This window comes from Linderina pennispora (assembly GCF_002104995.1).
Source record: "Linderina pennispora strain ATCC 12442 chromosome Unknown DL89scaffold_1, whole genome shotgun sequence".
NCBI classification, from domain to species: Eukaryota; Fungi; Kickxellomycota; class Kickxellomycetes; order Kickxellales; family Kickxellaceae; genus Linderina; species Linderina pennispora.
The window spans coordinates 1,934,152-1,952,033 of NW_024468249.1; the positions used below are offsets into that span (position 1 = coordinate 1,934,152).

Consider the following 17,882-nt stretch of genomic DNA (forward strand, 5'->3'; position numbering starts at 1 on the left):
GAATCTCCCTATTCGCACCTTTTGTAGACCCAAAAGACCACCAGGCATCTGGCGGTGTTCGTCGCATTACGTCCTCGTGCAGCATTTCTCGTGGACGGTAAAAATAGCAGAAACAGCTGTGCGTCGTATTGTGAGAAAGAGATGCAGTCGTCCTCCCTGCCATGACATCAGGAGCTGCAGGATACGCGGCTTCTGTATTGTGAAAGTTGCTATTACAGCCTCGCCAACGGCTGCGTCCTCTCTACAGTCCACTTTATTTCCTGCTCTCCCAGTCCCTCGCAATGCCAAATCGAGCACCATATTGCGTACGCTTCCCGACCAAAACAGTAGGCGATGCTCTGTTGTCATAGTCAATCGTGGTTCGAGGAACTGGATAGACACCAAAAACTATTGTAGACCGTGAATCCTCCCCTAACCACTGGTCCACCAAATGTGGCGGCGAAGGATTATAGCGCGAGATTACGTCGTACAGTAAAACCATCGCCTTCCTCGTACTTTGCTTTCTGTTCCAGCCATGAAACTCACCGCCGATCTCATAAACAACTCGCCCAGCTTCATAAACCCCATCAAGGACCGCGAGCTGGACCTGTCTAGGAACCACATCCCGCTGATTGAGAATCTGGGCGCCACAAAGGCAAGTGAGAGATAATTCTGGCGGCATTCACAGAACAGCATACATCCTGCTAAAAGTCACACAAGTATAGGATCTGAACGACGCCATAAACCTCAGCAGCAACAACATCCGCGTTCTTGGAAACTTTCCATCGCTTCCTCGACTGCGGTGCCTCTACATTGCTGACAACCGGATCGTCTCGATCGAGAGCAGCCTCGGCGAGTTCCTGCCGCGCCTTGAAGCACTTATCCTGACAAACAACGAGATCAGCGAGCTCATCGAGCTTGAGCCCCTCCGTGGGCTTGAGAACCTGACGAGTCTGTCGCTGGCGAACAACCCGGTGATGCGCAAAAAGAACGCCCGCCTGTGGTGCATCTGGCGGCTGCCGAAAACGCTGCGGGTGCTGGATTTCGAGAAAGTCAAGGAACAGGAGCGGGAGGAGGCGAGGCAGCTATTTGAAATGAAGGGCGAACTGACTGAGGCGGCTAGGGCGATCCTGGCAATTGAGGGGACGAAGGCTAATACGTTTGAGCCGGGAGAGGGGCTCGAGGAGGATGAGGAAGAGGTGGTGGTGGACGAGCAGAAGAAGCAGGAGATCGAGGATCTCAAGGCAAAGATCCGCAGCGAGATGGCTCAGGTCGAGGCCATCGAGGAATTCATCTAGTCACTTTCACGTCCAGGAAACAGAGATGTTGCGTATATTTGTAAAACAGGGGGAAAGACATTCATTTACTTCTCGTCCTCGGGAATCACGCCCTCGCTCTGGCCATGATAGCCATGGTTGGTGACGTTGAACCACGGGATTACGTCAAAGTTCAAGAACGCTCCCGTCGAGTACTCAGCCGACACGCGCTGCACGTTCAGCGGCAGCGACGACGGGCCGTACATGGGCTTGCCCTGTGCCTTCAGCTTGCGGTACTCGACGCGGTACTTTTGGATCTCGCGCGTGTTCTCCGAGGCTCCCCAGAAACGCGCAGACGTCAGCATGTAGGCGGTAAGGAAAGCCCGCCATGGCGCCGATTCCACCGGCGATCTTCATGGCGCGCATCAGCGGCTTACCGGGGTTGCCCGACGGCTGGTACTTCTCTACATGGTGTGAATGTTAGCTAGTGAATTCTCGTAAACATCGCCATTTCGTGCCACTTGTACATACCCATCCAGTATATGAAGCCAGGGCCCAGGGCAGTGAGGCCGGCGCCGAGCGCATAGTCTGATGGGCGGAAGTACCGCACAACGCGAGTGAAATTCGGGTCGGTGTCAATAACAGGGTACGGAGCCTTGTGAACGTGAGCCATGTCGAATATATATGTCCTTGTCTCTTCGTGAAACGAAAAAATATAGTAGTGTATAAATGGAGGGCTTCGAATTGAAAGGGAGCTGAAATTCAAAACTCTGCTCTAAATGCGAAATTGCCACAATTCAAGACAGGCTGTGGGCCATTTTTCAATCACTGATAGAGATAAAACTGATCTCGTGTGTGATCGTAATTACCAAAGCCAAGGCAGGTTGGCCTGCGCTTGAATCAAGGGCTGTGCTGTGTTTTTTCGGTTGACTATCTTGGCCAGTGCTGAGCGTCATGGTCCGCCAGCGCATTTCGACTTTGTCTGTTGCCCCTTGTTTGCTTTCTTTTTACAGTCAAAATGGTATGAATCGAATGCAATGCACGTCGCGAATGCCCTGCATAGCGGCTACGCAAGCACTAACCAACGCTCTTTTGCATGTAGAACACATCTATGCTCAGAGCTATCCAGAGATCAGCTGTCATCGGCTCGCCGCTCGCCCGACAGTGCACCGTAGTAGCTACCCTGGCACAGAGATCAGCCATGTCGCTTGTGCAGCCCATGGCTTGCCAGCAGCGGATGCAGTACAGCAGTGAAAAGAAGACGCCCCCACCCCGGCCAGTGTACACCCTGCCGCCTAAATACGCCAAAGTGGCACGGAGCATCCTCAGCTACTTCTTGCCACAGTATCAGGCACAGAACATTGGCAAGGAGCTGTACAAGATCAGCAGCACATACCCGCAGTTCCAGGAGTTCTGGGTCGCCGAGTGTGATCTTCCCGAATCTTTCCAGACGTGGTTTTCAACCTCGTCGCTGTACGTGTGGATGATGCTGGTACGCATTCGCGCCGACCCGAACGCCAAGCACTACAACCAGGAGTTGGTGGACTGTTTCTTCCGTGATGCTGAGAAGAAGATTCGCGACAGCGGAGTCAAGTCGGGCCGCATTGTCAACGACACGCTGAAGGACCTTGTGTCGTCGTATAAGGGCACGGTGATGTCGCTAGACGAGGGGCTGGTGCGGTCGGATGCCGTGCTAGCTGCAGCTATCTGGCGCAACCTGGTGCCAACAGACGGTGCCATCCTGGAGATTGATGCCGTCACCAAGTACGTGAGGACGCAGCTGGCGCGTCTGGACAAGACCACTCTGGAGCAGCTCATCCAGGGCGAGTTCTCGTTTGACCCAATCAAATAAGCCGGTGATTTACTGGGGGTCTTGCTAATGCAATATTTGATTACGGCTCTTGGGGGCAATCACAGCAGGAAAAATGTTTTGAGTAGGCGGTGGCGGTAGCAGCAATAAAAAAACCTGCGGTCACCAGCTGGTGTCGGCACTTTCTGCTCTGTAACTCCCTTCCTGCTCTTTGCTGCGTTCTACAGGCATAGTGTGCTGCATTGTCTGTTTAATTTAAGACTTATTCCCTGGAAATCGCTAGCCATTTGCACATTCAGCCACCTTCAACTAGCGTTTCAGCAGCGCGCTTATAAACACCATCAGCCACGGCACAGCACAACACTCACATCCACATGGAGGCTCACGCTGAGGCCATCAAGCGCAGGTGCAAGCTTCGCGTGAACTTTGTTGGTGTTGACGAGTACGACCACGAAGACCGAACACAGCCGTACCGCAAGCTCATCTATATCGCCAACTCGACGGATCAGGTCGGTGACGTGCGCAAGGGGATCAACACACTATTTGCAAAACTCTATCCAGATGACGGGTACGTATAGTAGCAGAATTTCATTCTGGTCTGCACCTGTATGGGCGAGCAACAAACTTATGTTTTGTCCAGCACTTCACCGATGGGTTTGTAGGCATCAGGATGTAGCCATGCTACGCGACTCGATGATGTGCGATGTGGCTGACGATTTCATGGTCTCGGATGTGTTCGACGAGAGCCCCGTGGTGTACGCCGCAATGCGCGGACTAGAAATCCTTGAGGTTCCTAACGCGGAATCGACAGCTGCGCCACCCACTGCAGGTAGGCAGAAACGCAAGCGGTATACACTCACTCCAGCAGACATCACAAACCATATTGCTGGCCGCAGCGACAGCCTGGATATCTCGAAGCACCCGCGTTTCGATGGCATCAACGGGCACGGACTTGCAGCGCCGCATAGTCCCGAACACACGCCGTCCATGACAGGCCCTGACTTACAAAGCACTATGGATGTACACGACGACAACCTCTATGTTGGCGAGCGTCAGGATCGGCCCAATGGTGCAAGTGTGCTCAGGAGTCGCTTTGGCTCCAGCCCAGAGCTCTGGAGCAACATCGACATTATCCACCATGCGCCAGCCATCAGCCACTCGAGCAGCAATCCGTTTTCGCCAGAAGCTAGTGGGCCCAAGGTCAATGAGCCAGAGCATGAGCCAGAGGCTGCTCCATCTGAGGATACTGCAGCTGCTACATATGCACCAACTGACAAGGAAGCATCGCCAGTCCGGGAAATTCTTGCCACTGAGCTTCCGCCTGTGCCGACGCAGGACCTTAGAGCCGAAGAAGTAGGTATCGGTGGTATTGGATCGCCATCGCTATTCACACGTCGTCCAGCCAAGCGTAAGAGCGGATGGGACCCCTCTTCCAGCCCGGACCTGAACGGTCTGGCCGCCAGTGTCCGCCAGGAGCAGCTATCCCCCTTTGTACTTGATACATCCGAGCCTGTAGCTATCGCCAAGGCTAGTGTTTCAGATAGTCAGGAACCTCCTACAAAGCGTGGCCGTATTGATGCTGAGAATCCTGAGAAGGCACTCATCGAGAAGGAGCCAGATGTGGCTGATGAGGCCGAGCCAGAGGCCGAATCAGAGAAGGAACCCGAGCCAGAATCGGCGCACGAGCCCAGCAGCGAAGACGAGGGAACAATTGCTACCAGGCTGCGCAGGCGACGTGTGGACTATGCGTCACTGATCAAGGGCAAAAATACCACAGAGCCAACTGGGCCGGCAACTCGTGGCCGCAGTCATTCTAGAAAGCAGGTGTCTGCCGAGCCGATCAGCCCGCCTGCGCGCGGTCGCGGTCGCGGTCGTGGTGGTACTAGGAAGCAAAGCGCCGCTAGTTCAATTAGCCCGGCAACTCGTGGCCGAGGCCGCCCCAGGAGGCAGTCATCCAAAGCAACTGTAGATACCGATAACAGCGATAACGAAGTGCCAGAGACAGCCCCTGTGCAACGGGAGCGCAGAGGAGCTGCTGGTAAGTCGTATACCGAGTGGCCGACAGATCTTGAGGAGGAGAGTACAGAAAGCGCCGATGGTGGCGAATCTGACACGTCAAATGCTGATGAGGCCCCAGCTGTCGAAAAGATTATTGAGAACGAACTCGAGTCGGCGGCAGCCATCGACGAAGGTGCTGCATCGACTGCAACTGCAGTTCCTGCTGAGGAACCTGCCGCTGTGCCTGCCACACCCGTTGAATCTGGCGAATCTACCAGGTCTGCTGGACCGTCAGGATCTGATGAGCCTGTTGAACTCACAGAGATTGTCGTCTCCGCCGTTTCCAAGGACAGCGCAATGGAAGCAGTGCCTGAGGTTGAGGAGATGGCAATAGATCCTGTATCCAAAGCCAGAAGCCATCGTGGCTGGCATTACCGCTGATACAATCGAATCCGCTGAGGAGCCAGTGGAAGATAAAGCTGCGTCGGACACTTCTGAATCCGAAGAGAGCGAAGAGGTGGGACGCAGGCGAACCAGATGAGCCAGTCACTACGGTTGTTACCGGAGATATTACTGTCAACACAGAACCAGAGCCCGAAGTGGAGGCAGCCGAAGAGGCTCCTGAGCCAGCGGCTGAGGTGGTCACCGAGCCAGTAAGATCTGCGGAGATCCTGGCAGAGGATGACGACGAGGATGAGACCACACACGCTTCCGAGTCAGACGAGAGCGAGGAGCTAGCAGACGAGCAAGAAGCGGAGACAGCTAGCCCCGACAAAGTTGCTGTGCCTGCCCCTGCCCACAACACTGAAGTGCTAACCGAGTCAGAAGCCGAATCCGAGTCGTCAGAGGAAGAGGAGTCCGGCTCTGAGGGCGAAACTGAGGCCGAGGATATCGATGATGAGTCTGAGGAGGAAGCCGAAGAAGAGGTTGAGGTTGCGAGCGAAGTGCAGGCCACTGCCCCAGCAACTGTCGAGGTTGTCGACGTATCCAGCAGCGAGGAGACCGAATCGGAGGATGAATCGAGTGGCGGATCTGAATCCAGTGAGGAGTCCAGTGATGATGATGAGGAAGAAGAGGAATCTGAAGAAGAGGAGGAGGAGGAGGAGGAGTCCGATGCGGCTATAGTAGAAACAGCGACTGTGCCGGCCAAACAGATTGTGGTGTCGAGCTCAGAGGACGACGACGGTGACAACTCCGACGACACCACAATGAGTGAGGATGAACGGCCTGCTGCATTAACGAAGGCCTCCTCCGCGGTAGCCCTCAAGCCCCAGGCTGTCGATACTACTCCGCCAGGAGAGGCACCCGCACCGGCTGCTGCTGCCGACGACCACAGCGAGAGCTCGGAGGAGGAGATGGTGACCGATATCGACGAGAGTGAATCTAGCTCTGGAGGAGTCGGAGTCGGAGTCCGACTCTGAATCGAGCTCTGACGACGAGTCTAGCTCTGAGGAATCAGAAATCGAGGACGATTCCTCTGCAAGCAAGGAGTCGAAGATTGAGGAGATCAAGGCGAGTCTTGTGACAACAGCAACAAGTGGGTCGGTAGCCATAAAAGCAGCGGTTGCCAGCAGCGCCAAGCAGGCAAAGCCGACAGCTGCGAGCAATGCTGTGCCTACCAAGCCAGCTGCTGCAAACGCTGTAACGCCCACCAGAGTGACAGCTGCCAAACCAGCAGCAGCAGCAACTCCTACCCCCAAGGCATCGGCTGCTCCATCCACACCCACCAACAAGCTGCGCGTCACCGCGTCAGTCGTAGCCCGCGCTGGCGCCAGTGCCGCCCGGCGAAAGGTCGTGCTCAGCAAGCCCAGTCTACTCAATTCTGACTCGTCATCGTCCGATTCCGAGACCGAAAGCGAGCAGCCAAGGAGGCGGCTGGCGAAGCTGCCAGTGCTGGGCAAACTGCAACCCAAGAACAAGAATCTGTTAGAGCTGGCCAAGGGCCAAGGGTGTCGGCGAGTAGCAACGGCGTTGGTGTGCAGAAGACCGGGTTCATGTCGATTTCACAGCTAGCCAAGGCTAAACCGTACGCGGAGATCCGAAAGAAGATGGCCGAGCGCGCAGCATCGCGGGCCTCTGCTAGCATGCAAGGTACACCGGTTGGATCCGGTGCAGCATCACCCCAGGAGAACCAGTCGGAGGAGTCGTCGAGCAGCAGCGACTCCGGACTCAAACTCAGACTCGTCGTCATCGTCAGAGGATTCGAGCGACAGCGAGTCAGATTCGGATTCCAAATCGAAAGCAAAGGATGCTGGTTCTAAGCGGCCGATCAGATTTGCTGGCGTGCCATCAACGCCATCCACGACGCCCAGGCAGCGGAAGCGTAAGTCGGCATTGCTGAGTCTCTGACATCTTAGCTATTCAAAAAAATATACATGCTTTATCGCACTATATGCCATGTCTTGTTGCGCGGCCGACGACACCTAACCAACGGAAACGCCATGCCAGTCGACACGCCAACCGACAACGAAAGCAATTCCAGCGCTGAGTCAGTGGAGGCGTGTGGCCACAATGATCACAGCCTGCTGTCCTGGTTCCATTGCTGCGCAGCATCTGAGCGCAGCAATGAAATCTCCAAAAAGGCCGACACAGCGGCCGTAGCTTTCCCCTCGCCCTTTTTCCTTTCTCTTTTGGTTTTGTGCTTTTATTCCTTCAAAATAGCCTCGTAGAAAACAGCTCGGTACTTCGTGCCAACACTATATATTACAAAACACGAAAATGCGTACTGGGTAATGCTTCCATTTATTTGGAATATACGATGAGCACTAGTGTGTAATCTGCAGCGACTGCTGAGCGACAAGCAGGCTGTACAGACCCTTCTGCTCCAGCAGCTGGTCGTGGGTGCCATGCTCGATAATCCGGCCCTGCTTGAACACAACGATGTGGTCAGCATTCTGAATTGTGCTGAGTCGATGGGCAATGGTGATCGTGGTGCGGCCCTCAGACGCAATATCGAGTGCCTCTTGCACCAGCTTCTCGCTCTGCGAATCAAGCGCACTCGACGCTTCGTCAAGCAGCAGGATCTTAGGGTTACGCACCAGCGCACGGGCAATGGCAATGCGCTGCTTCTGGCCGCCAGACAGCCGGCCGCCGGTCTGCCCGATACGCGTGTTGTAGCCGTCGGGCAGCTCGATGACAAAGTTGTGGATGTTGGCCTGCTTGGCGACCTCCTCAATCTCCATCTGTGTCGCGTCAGGGCGGCCATACGCGATGTTCTCGGCAATCGTGTAGTCGAACAGCACCGGCTCCTGGCCCACCAGCGCCAGGTTGGACCGCAGTGACTTGACATTCCACTGGCGAACATCGGTGCGCTCGACGTCGACACTGCCGCCCAGCACATCGTACAGGCGCTGGACCAGACCGATGATGGTGGACTTTCCTGAGCCCGACGGACCAACCAGAGCAATGGTCTTGCCAGGTGTGACGCCGAGCGTGATACCGCGCAGAATAGTGGCACCAGGACGAGTCGGATACGCAAAACGGACCTTCCGGGCAGCAATGTCGCCAGTGATCTGGTCGCGAGAGACCTTGATGCCTTCGTCAGAATGAGCATCGATATTCGGCACGCTTTCGATAGTCCTGAGCAGCTTCTCTGCAGAAATCAGACTTTTGTTCAGCGTCGACGACTGCTGAGCCATCAGACCCAGCGCCATGGCAGAAAACACAATAGCATACATGACCTTGAACATGTGCAAGACATCAATATACTTGCTGAGAATAAAGCGCGATCCGACGAAGAACGCAAGGCAGTAGACAAGGAACATAGTGGACTGAGCAAACCCGTAGCCGATTGAGCTGATAAAGTGGTTGCGGATAGCGCTCTTGTATGGTCCCAATGCTATTGTCCTCGAACTGTTTGATGAACGTGTGCTCGCGTGTCAGAGTGGTCACGGTGCGGATGTTCGAGACAGTCTCGGCAGCCTCCTGCGACGCCTTCTCGTACGCGCCCTTCATTGCCTTGGTTGACTGAAAGACAGCCTTACCTTCCATGACAAAAGCGAAGATGAGGAACGGCAGGGTGGCCAGAATCACCAGCGTCAGGCGCCAGTCATATTTGAACGCAATGATAACACCAGCAATTATACTTGCAATGCCGCCGATGAAAGCAGGGAATGCCTCACCGATGCACTTGTTCACATCGGCAGCCTCAGTTGCAAGCCGCGATGTTAGCGCACCGGTGCCGTTCTCCTTCTTGTCGAAATACGCAGCATCCTGACGCATCATGGCACGGAAAACATCGTAACGAATATGGTACGTGATGTTCTCACCAGCAGTGCCAAAGAAGAATGACCGACCGCCGTTGGCAAAGAAAACGATGCAGGCGAGCATGAAAAACAGGCCAGCGTACTTGTTGACCTCATGCTTTTGCTTATCATGATCGTCAATACCAATAGCGACAAGCATCTCCGAGAATAAAATCGAGAAGCACGGGAATGCGACGCCGTCGATGACAGTTGCGATGAAGCCTGGAATGAACATGATGGTGTGCTTCTTGTTCATCTTGATCAGACGCGGCAGCGATTTGATAGCCGCTCTTGCGCATAGCCTTGTCGCGCTCCTCAGCCAGCCTCTTGCCTTCCTCAGTCTCCGGGTCGATATCCTTTTCGTCATCAGCTTGAGACTCATTGACTGATGCAATGGTCTCAAGACCAGTCTGTCCGGTCCCGGTGCGCTGAATCGAAAACTTTTCTCATCAGCGAGTCTCTGGTCACCACATGATTTTCGGTGGCCGAGATAGCCTGGACCTTGTCATCAGTAAACTCATCGGCCAGTTCGCCTGGCACCAGGAGAGTCGGATCCAGACGATTCACCTGCAGTGAACTCCTCGACGCCTCTCTCGATCGACTGGCGCAGCTGCTGAGCCTCGACAAGCTTGGCATACGCACCGTCGAGACCGATCAGCTCCTCGTGGTTGCCGGACTCCAGAACACGACCCTTGGAGATGACATAGATCACGTCCGAGTCCCTGATGGTGCTGAGGCGATGGGCGACGGTAATCGTGGTGCGGTTTGCCGATGCCCGGTCCAGCGCATCCTGCACAACGCGCTCAGCATTCGAGTCGAGTGCAGACGTGGCTTCATCAAGCAGCAGAATCTTGGGGTTCCGCACCAGCGCACGGGCAATAGCAATACGCTGCTTCTGCCCACCGGACAACAGCGCACCGCGCTCACCGCACATCGTGTCGTAGCCATCAGGGAGCTCAGAGATGAAGTCGTGTGCGTTGGCGTCCTTGCATGCCTGGATGACCTGCTCCATCGTCGGCGGGTTGTTGTCGACGTCGATAGCGCCCCAGATGATGTTCTGGTAGATGGTGTATCCGAACAGCACCGGCATCTGCATGATGACACCGATCTGCTGGCGCAGAGAGCGCACGTTGTACTCGCGCACATCAACACCGTCAATCTTGACCACGCCGCTCTCGGGGTCGTAGAACCGCTCGACCAGGCCGATCATGGTCGATTTGCCGCAACCAGATTCGCCGACAAGCGCAATCTTCTGGCCGGGCTTGACGCTGATGCTGAAGTCGTGCAGGATCTGGACATCAGGGCGGGTCGGGTAGCGGAAGTTGACGCTGGAGAGCTCGATCTCACCCTTGATGCCGTCAGCCGACATGCCAGTCTCGGTGTCAACAGGGTCGATAGGCGACCTTGCGGTCGATTATATCAAAAACCTTGACGGCAGCACCCCGAGCACTAGAGACCGCAGAGATACTTGGCGCAGCATTGCCAAGGGAAAATCCACCAACAATCAGTGAGAAGAACGCGTTGAGGACTTGATCAGGCTTCATTTCGCCATTGCGAGCAAGCTTGCCGCCGAACCAGAATCCCAGTGCATAGACACTGAACACAGTGAACATGATGAACCCCATTGATCCACCGAGAACCTTGGCCTTACGCAAGCCAGCCTTCAGCGCCTTGGCAGTCTTGCTATTGTAGCGCTCCAGCTCGCGGTCTTCGCCACCAAACGCCATGACGGTCTTGATCGACGACAGGACTTCGTCAGCAACACCGCCTGCCTCAGCGTATGAGTCCTGACCGCCCGATGTGTTCTCGGCAAGCAATATGCCCATAAGCGATGCTGCTGTAACCATAACAGGCATAACCGCAAGCACAACCAGCGTCAACTTCCAGCCCTTGACAAACGCGAGGATAATACCAGTGAGGAACGTAGCAGAGTACTGAATGACAAAGCTGAACTTTTCACTGATACCCTCTTGCAGACAGATTGACGTCGCCAGAAATACGCGTGGTGAGCTCAGCCGGTGGAAAGACCATCGAACCAGCCGATGTCCTGGCGCAGAATAGCAGTATAGAAAGCCTCACGGACGCGCTTGCCCTGTCTCTCGGATGCAACACTCCACACAAGCTTCTGCACGGATGCGACAACCCAGGTGCCCATACCCAGTGCGAAGAAGTACCAGCAGTACTTGCGCACAGAGTGGTCCAACGCATGCCTGACGATGGGATTATTAACATCCTGATTGTTGAAAATCAGCAGCTCACCAGTCAGATCGGAGAAAATGAGCGTCATAAGCGGCATCGAGGCACCTGCTGCGCATGCCGCCACAAGGCCGATGGCAATCAGGATTTTGTCGACGGTGTCGGCAAACCGGAAAATCTGCATGAGCGGGACCATTGGTGTCTTCTCCTTGGGCTCCTTCTTTGCGAACTTGCTGAAGAACCCTGCCTTCTTGGGCGGCTGATCGCTAGCTGAGTCGGGCGAAGGTAGTCGTTCCCACCACCTCACCCTTAGTCGAGTGGATGCTGCCAAGGTCCTCTTTAGAACTAGACTGATCGTGTCCCATGGTCACAATACGATTAGAGACAACGCAGAGGCTTAATTAAGTGCTAATACTGAGGGGAAGCAGAGAAAGAAAACTGATTGAGTTGGATGGTCTGGAACACACAATCCGCTTATATATTGACGCGTTGGCAACTGAACTGTGTGTTTTGGTTACGCCAAGGGTCAAGGCAAGCATGTACAAGACATTGAGGGATGGCTTACTGTGAACTGGGCCGCAAAAAAGTAGGTGTAGATTGTAGAACAAAAAAAAAAAGGTAGAGCGTGGTAAAAAGGAAAAAAGATGAAGGACACGGGATCTTAGATTGTACAGCCGCCAGCATCTCCAGGTCTTATAAGCCAGGCCAGTTTTCTCCACCAAAGCTGGCTGTCTTGGCAAAGCCAGTGGGCAACTACCAGCTGCGGCCGGCAGTGCGCTTCTGGCATGCTTGCTGGGATTTGCCCCAAGACCAAAACACGAGATTTCTCTGAAGATTTTCTCACCAGGCTATTTTCCTCGCTTGGAGTTGGTGCTTCAGCAAATGGCCAAAGTATACGGGAAAAATACACAGCCCCTCTGCCCTTTCCTCTGCGGCCACAGGACAAGCCGCCAAATTTTGGAAGCACATCATAATCAATTACGCTGATGTCCTTATTGTGGACATTTGTTTCTTCAGGAGCACGTTGGCACGGGTGAGAGATCTGTGACTGGCAATTCTGCATTTGCTTACGGAGATTCGCACCCGGATTCGGCAGGATTGTCGCCGAGTTCGGGAAATTATCCAGATTTTTGCGCTCTTAGTCTGGAGCCTATTAGCGAAAAAGCAATCTCAAACTCATCAGAGATGGCATTGCCATCATGGTGCTGCACTCCATAGACCATGCATCGCTGTGTCGCTGGCCGGAGATGTTGCGCCTAGCCTGTCGTTTGCTGAGCATTATCAAGGCCGTAGCATCAACATGCTGATAATCTAGATTAGCCAATTACTGATTATGATTGGGCCACTTGAGTGTGCAGGCACGCGTACTCAGGTACCTGGCATTGCCGCCACAAGAGAAACCTACAGTTTCTTGTCCCCGCACCATACCAAGAGCTGGTATGACTTCATAAGGTTAAACGACATGGCAGTACACAAGTTTTTAAATGTCTCTCATTTTCATTTGCCAGTAACAGCACGATAGATCCTTTATATATTCAAGCTCTAAGGGACCAAGCGATGGAGTAGAATAGCCTATAATGGTCTACCATTACATTTTGTACGCATGAAACTCATCACTGTTGTATACCTACTCTGTGCGGCATGCTCTGCATGGACTATGAAGGATAAATTTGTCACGTATTTAATTGCGCAAAAGTTGGCGAAATTCCCAATAAACTCCACACTTGAGCGTGATATATACACCTAAGCTGGCTATTTTCTTTAACGACTGGCATATTGCAGACAGCTTAAACACAGACTTTCAAATCCTTAGATTACCGAGATGCTCTGAATAGGCTGAAGTCGCTTATTGATATCCATCGCTCTGAAGCAATACAGCTCGATACAACCGGTGTGATGACGCTGGACTATATTATCAATCGAATTACGCAATCATATAAGGCATCTATCCAATCCAATCTTGATAAGAAGGAGTAAATAGCCAATACGAAACTGGATAAACAGCTAGATAACCTACTGGAAGAATTAAATTGGTAATAAATACACTGCAGCTGGAATTCTCTAAACACCTGCTATCATCATAATCGAGTAAATGAAGTAGCCACATATCTAAAGGTGAGCGTAATAGCTTATATAACTAGCCAATGCAGGCAGACATTAATTCTTTGCAATAGAATTCGAACTTGGCTGAAGATTAATATGAATCTTGATTAAATGCACAAATGCAATTTCTATAGAGACGAACGATATGGCACTTGTGGATTTCGATGGGGACTGGACTAATCATGGTCAAGGAAATCATAGGCGTTTGCAAAACAACTATGGATGGGATCGCTGTTAGCTCATATACATTATAAGGAGTAAATGTTAGAAGGATATGAACTCTACAACTTAGCTAAGGGCTGGCTGAAATACCTAAATATATAAGGGAAGGGCATAAAAGAGTGCAGAAAACCATTAAGCAGAAAATTAGTAGAAAAAGGAGCAATAAAGAGCCCTATCTAGGACTAGATAATGTAGATAATATAGAAGGAATAGTAAATAGTAAGTTGATTATACTTAGTTATGTAATTCCAGCTATAGAGCTAGTACTATATATAATTATTTTGGCTTAATATATATAGGATTTATTAGCTCCAGAATGGTGATATCACCCTCTACCACTATAGATAGAACTAGGCACATAAATAGATAGTGTTGCACGGTTCGGCGATGACCGCCATGATGACGCCATGGAAATTATCGAATCGATCGACAACGAGAGCAGCTCTCGCGCTGAACCAATAGAGATATCCAGCAGAGACCTGTGACCACTACAATCACAGCTTTCCGCCCCGGTTTCACCGATGAGGTTAGATGTTGCCACTGCAGCGGAATCTTCAAAAAGGCTAATGTGTGGCATTAGCAGTTTTCCTCTCTTTTCCTTTTTCTTTAGTTTTGAAATTCAAACTTATCCACACCCCCTTATTAGCACAACAATAGGTATCAGCAGACTGTTGAACTCCCTTTTTCCTTATTTCTTTTCAAAAACTATTTTTATTTGTACTTCAAACAAATATTTATTCCTTTTATGATAGGCTCTAAACCAATATAATAGTTTAGAATATTAAAATGAATTACTTAACGGTAATAACTTAATGACTTTAAATAGTAGTTGGCATAGTAATAGGATTATTTTTGTCATTAACCAGTGAAACACCTCAACGATTCCAAGACAATATGCTGTACAGAAGATGGTCAGGGGAGGTATAAGTAGGTTGAAATTGATTATATCCATCGGTGCAGCTAGTCAGATACTCATAACCAATTAAAAATCGACTTTCATCAGAATGATTGGTTGGTTCCATAGTGTAGCCGGTTATCACTGCGGATTCTGATTCCGCCAACCCGAGTTCGAATCTCGGTGGAACCTTCTTTTGCCTTTTATTTCTTCGCCAATGCAGGTTTTATAGCGCCAGCATGTTTCGCTACAAGCTGGTGTTGCTCAATGCTAGTGATAAGAAATATATTTTTAAAGTAAATTGCTAGATATGCGTATGTTTAGCTGCTCCACACAATGTTGTTGGTGCCGTTGACGCTGGCGATATTGTAGTTTTTGACAATGGTCAGGAAGTTTTGCACGCTAAGCGCCCAGGCCGGCGTCTTAATCCCAGTTGTATAGCACAACGCCGAGCAGGTTCTGCTGGCTTGGCAGTCATGTGGAACTGATCGATGAAGAAGCGGTTATCAACGTCGCCACACATGACGCTATTACCAGTTCGAGTCGGTGGTGATGCAGCACTCGGTCGGCCGGATTGATGGCCATAGCATCGGTGAGCTGGTAGTCGTTGGCAACACGTGTTGCGGAAGCCAAATCAAAAATGCGAACACCACTGGCAGCACTGCCGTACTTGGTCTTTAGTGAAGCAAGGGCGGACTTGTGTGCATTGATGATGGCAGTCTCAAGTGTGTTTCCCAGGTCGGTGATTCCGAGGTCGGTAGTGATAGGCATGATTCCAACCGGCTGGATATTGGCAATGATAATCTTGCGGAATCCAGCGTCAAGAAGAGTGGCAACATTGGCATAGACGTACGTTGCCAGCTTGGAAGCAAAGGCATCCGGGGTGTCGGTGCCAGCGGCCAGGCTGTCGAGAGAGTAGAAAACATCGTTGCCACCACTGTCGGTCAGCACATAGTGACCAGCGCGCTGGGTAGTAGTCTCTTTGGTGTTGTTGCCCAGGTAGTCGGCAATTGCGTCTTTGACAGACTTGATCGATCCATCTTTGCCTTGGGCGTAGACGAACTGGTTGTTAGTAGTGGCACCGCCATAGGCGATCGTCGTTGAGTGTGTAGCCGAGCAGCTTGGCAGCATACTCAACCCACACAGGGCCAGAGCTGTAGCGGCCGTTCCAGTATGCACTCATCGTCGAAAGATGCGCAGTACTGCCATTGTCCTCGCCCGAGGCACCAAAAACAACGAACTTGCTAGGGGGGATAGTGGCAGCTGTGACTAGACTGGCACAAGCTGCAAGGGAGAAGGCAATAGTCTTGACGAGCATTACGTACTATTGTGAAGAAATTGCTCGAAACAATGTAGAAAAGGGGAAGGGGAAGGGAAGGGGAGAGCTGGAGTGAGGGTGGGTATGAATGTAGTTTGAGCTAAGCTGTGGATCCTGGCATCTGGGTCACCTTTTTATACCAAAACTTTATTTCCGCGCACGACAAGCCTGAGAGCCTGCCTTCGGGCTCATCCCCTTATTCTCTCACCGCAGTGTGCCAATCGGAGCCTTTGCACGCGGTATGACTCGAGCAAAGTATGCTGTAATACTCGATATACTCATGTTGGCAGCAACAACAACAAATTATTTGTTTTGAAACTGCAAATCGGCGTTGGTTCGAAGCCTCTGTGAAAGCCGATTTTGAGCAAACTGTGGCTTCCAACAAGCTTTTGGTTCCAGTCCAAGGCGCACTGTGTGGCTCTAAAGGATTTTCATGCAGGTTCTTTTCGTCTGCTTGGTTCCGCATTACGCGGCAATCGGCTCAAAAACAGTGGTCCATGCTGGGTGGATGCGCAAGACCTCAGTTGGTTTTTGGTTGGCACAGTTCTGTCGGAGGGTAGGGTGCTTCATGCTTGCATCCAAGAAAATGGTAGCTACCGTGCTCTGCCTTCATTAGAGTCTACTGCCGCAGGACCAGAGAGCAATTTGCTTTGGGGCATTGGGCTACTTCCGTGAAGAGTCAAGAGGGGCAGGTTTTGTTTGGTAATGCGATCGAGCAGACCAGCCAAGAAGGGAGTCAAGACAATGGCAAGACAATCTATTGTACGTTTAACAACGGAAATTAAAACCAAACTTTTTGTCGCTCATGCCTCGTCAAGATCGCGGAGCAGCACCGGGTTCTCGCCGCCTGCACCGCCAGCATGCACAGTGCTGCCCGAGCGGCCATTTGAGTAGTACGGCATTGCGCTGCCCGAGCCAGTCAGCGGAGTCTGGCTCGAATTGGGCATCGGGACGTCAGTGCTGCCGCCCAGCCGAGCATCAGAGACAGGGATAGCATAGGCAGCGCCACCAAGGCCAGCACCTGCTGCTGCTGTCGAGATCGGCCGTGGCGGATTGTACTCAGGGAAATCAGAGTAGTCGACCTTATCGGCGTAGCGCCTCTTCTGGAGTGACCGTCGGATAGAACAGAGCGCCGGCCACAATAATAGCCACACCCACCACACATCCGATGACAATACCAGCGATCGCACCTCCAGACAGCTTGGACGACTTGCTCGTAGTTTTGTTTTTGTCACTATCAGTCGAATTGGTCGGCGTGTTGGACTCGTTGGTATTCGAATGGGTGGGTGATGCCGTTCCAGATGTCCGTAGGCTTCGTAGGCGTCGTAGGCTTCGTAGGCGTGGCACCAGGTGTTCGGTGTAGAATCGCTGGACGCTGAGTCAGCTGTATTGTTGTCACGAGTCGACGTCGAGGTGGAGGTCACCGTGACAACGCCATCATCGTCATTGGTGGGCGTAGTCTCTGGGGTGGTGGCAGGATTGTCGGGGGTAGTTTCCGGCGTGGTCTCCGGTGTAGTCTCCGGTGTAGTCTCCGGTCGTAGTTTCCGGTGTAGTCTCCGGTGTCGTTTCGGGAGTTGTTTCCGGCGTCGTTTCGGGCGTAGGGTCCTCAGTGGTTGGTGTGGTGGGATCAGGCGTGGTTTCTACCGGGGTTGGCGTCGTATTCTCAGGCGTAGACTCTGGGGTCGTTGCTGGATCGCTCGAGGGCGTTGCTTCATCGGGTGTCGTCTCGCCTGCGGTGGGTGAGGTGTTACCCTCAGGTACCTGTAGGGTCAGTTCGCAGCACTACTAGCTCCAGCTGCTCCATCACCGGGTGTAGCGTCTCCAGCATTACCACCCGCGCTAGCTGCAGGGTCCACCGCAC

General features: G+C 52.4%; 7 protein-coding genes and 1 non-coding gene across 8 annotated transcripts; 5 read left to right on the forward strand and 3 right to left on the reverse strand.

Annotated features, from left to right (window-relative positions):
• Positions 1 to 267: 267 nt before the first annotated feature.
• DL89DRAFT_280831 (L domain-like protein) lies at positions 268 to 1,277 on the forward strand (the record flags this gene model as incomplete). Its single annotated transcript, XM_040889612.1, has 2 exons — positions 268 to 634; positions 705 to 1,277. The coding sequence occupies exons 1-2, from the start codon at positions 515 to 517 to the stop codon at positions 1,275 to 1,277; spliced, it is 693 nt and encodes a 230-aa protein (XP_040747625.1). The 5' UTR covers positions 268 to 514.
• Positions 1,278 to 1,286: 9 nt separating this feature from the next.
• Positions 1,287 to 1,908, reverse strand: DL89DRAFT_264292 (uncharacterized protein; the record flags this gene model as incomplete). The annotated part of the gene is made up of 3 exons (XM_040886190.1): positions 1,287 to 1,572; positions 1,640 to 1,699; positions 1,767 to 1,908. 3 exons carry the CDS (start codon positions 1,906 to 1,908, stop codon positions 1,343 to 1,345), a joined length of 432 nt encoding a protein of 143 aa, XP_040747626.1. The 3' UTR covers positions 1,287 to 1,342.
• Positions 1,909 to 2,436: 528 nt separating this feature from the next.
• DL89DRAFT_289980 (uncharacterized protein) lies at positions 2,437 to 3,087 on the forward strand (the record flags this gene model as incomplete). The annotated part of the gene is made up of 1 exon (XM_040890024.1): positions 2,437 to 3,087. The coding sequence occupies one exon, from the start codon at positions 2,437 to 2,439 to the stop codon at positions 3,085 to 3,087; it is 651 nt and encodes a 216-aa protein (XP_040747627.1).
• A 166-nt stretch (positions 3,088 to 3,253) lies between these two features.
• On the forward strand, positions 3,254 to 5,711 carry DL89DRAFT_15744 (uncharacterized protein). Its single transcript, XM_040883625.1, has 2 exons — positions 3,254 to 3,613; positions 3,708 to 5,711. Exons 1-2 carry the CDS (start codon positions 3,420 to 3,422, stop codon positions 5,482 to 5,484), a joined length of 1,971 nt encoding a protein of 656 aa, XP_040747628.1. The 5' UTR covers positions 3,254 to 3,419; the 3' UTR covers positions 5,485 to 5,711.
• Positions 5,712 to 7,756: 2,045 nt separating this feature from the next.
• DL89DRAFT_280833 (multidrug resistance protein 3) lies at positions 7,757 to 12,132 on the reverse strand. The gene is made up of 7 exons (XM_040889613.1): positions 12,049 to 12,132; positions 11,791 to 11,897; positions 11,367 to 11,753; positions 10,691 to 11,334; positions 9,828 to 10,635; positions 8,752 to 9,782; positions 7,757 to 8,723 (listed from the first exon to the last, which is right to left on the reverse strand). Exons 2-7 carry the CDS (start codon positions 11,846 to 11,848, stop codon positions 7,809 to 7,811), a joined length of 3,843 nt encoding a protein of 1,280 aa, XP_040747629.1. The 5' UTR covers positions 11,849 to 11,897; positions 12,049 to 12,132; the 3' UTR covers positions 7,757 to 7,808.
• A 931-nt stretch (positions 12,133 to 13,063) lies between these two features.
• DL89DRAFT_264293 (uncharacterized protein) lies at positions 13,064 to 13,621 on the forward strand. The gene is made up of 2 exons (XM_040886191.1): positions 13,064 to 13,213; positions 13,297 to 13,621. The coding sequence occupies exons 1-2, from the start codon at positions 13,141 to 13,143 to the stop codon at positions 13,458 to 13,460; spliced, it is 237 nt and encodes a 78-aa protein (XP_040747630.1). The 5' UTR covers positions 13,064 to 13,140; the 3' UTR covers positions 13,461 to 13,621.
• Positions 13,622 to 14,822: 1,201 nt separating this feature from the next.
• On the forward strand, positions 14,823 to 14,895 carry DL89DRAFT_t4. The gene has a single exon. It is a non-coding gene; the product is annotated as a tRNA-Gln (tRNA).
• A 121-nt stretch (positions 14,896 to 15,016) lies between these two features.
• Positions 15,017 to 16,104, reverse strand: DL89DRAFT_264294 (uncharacterized protein). Its single transcript, XM_040886192.1, has 3 exons — positions 15,846 to 16,104; positions 15,265 to 15,823; positions 15,017 to 15,165 (listed from the first exon to the last, which is right to left on the reverse strand). The coding sequence occupies exons 1-3, from the start codon at positions 16,019 to 16,021 to the stop codon at positions 15,127 to 15,129; spliced, it is 774 nt and encodes a 257-aa protein (XP_040747631.1). The 5' UTR covers positions 16,022 to 16,104; the 3' UTR covers positions 15,017 to 15,126.
• Between the last annotated feature and the right edge of the window lie 1,778 nt (positions 16,105 to 17,882).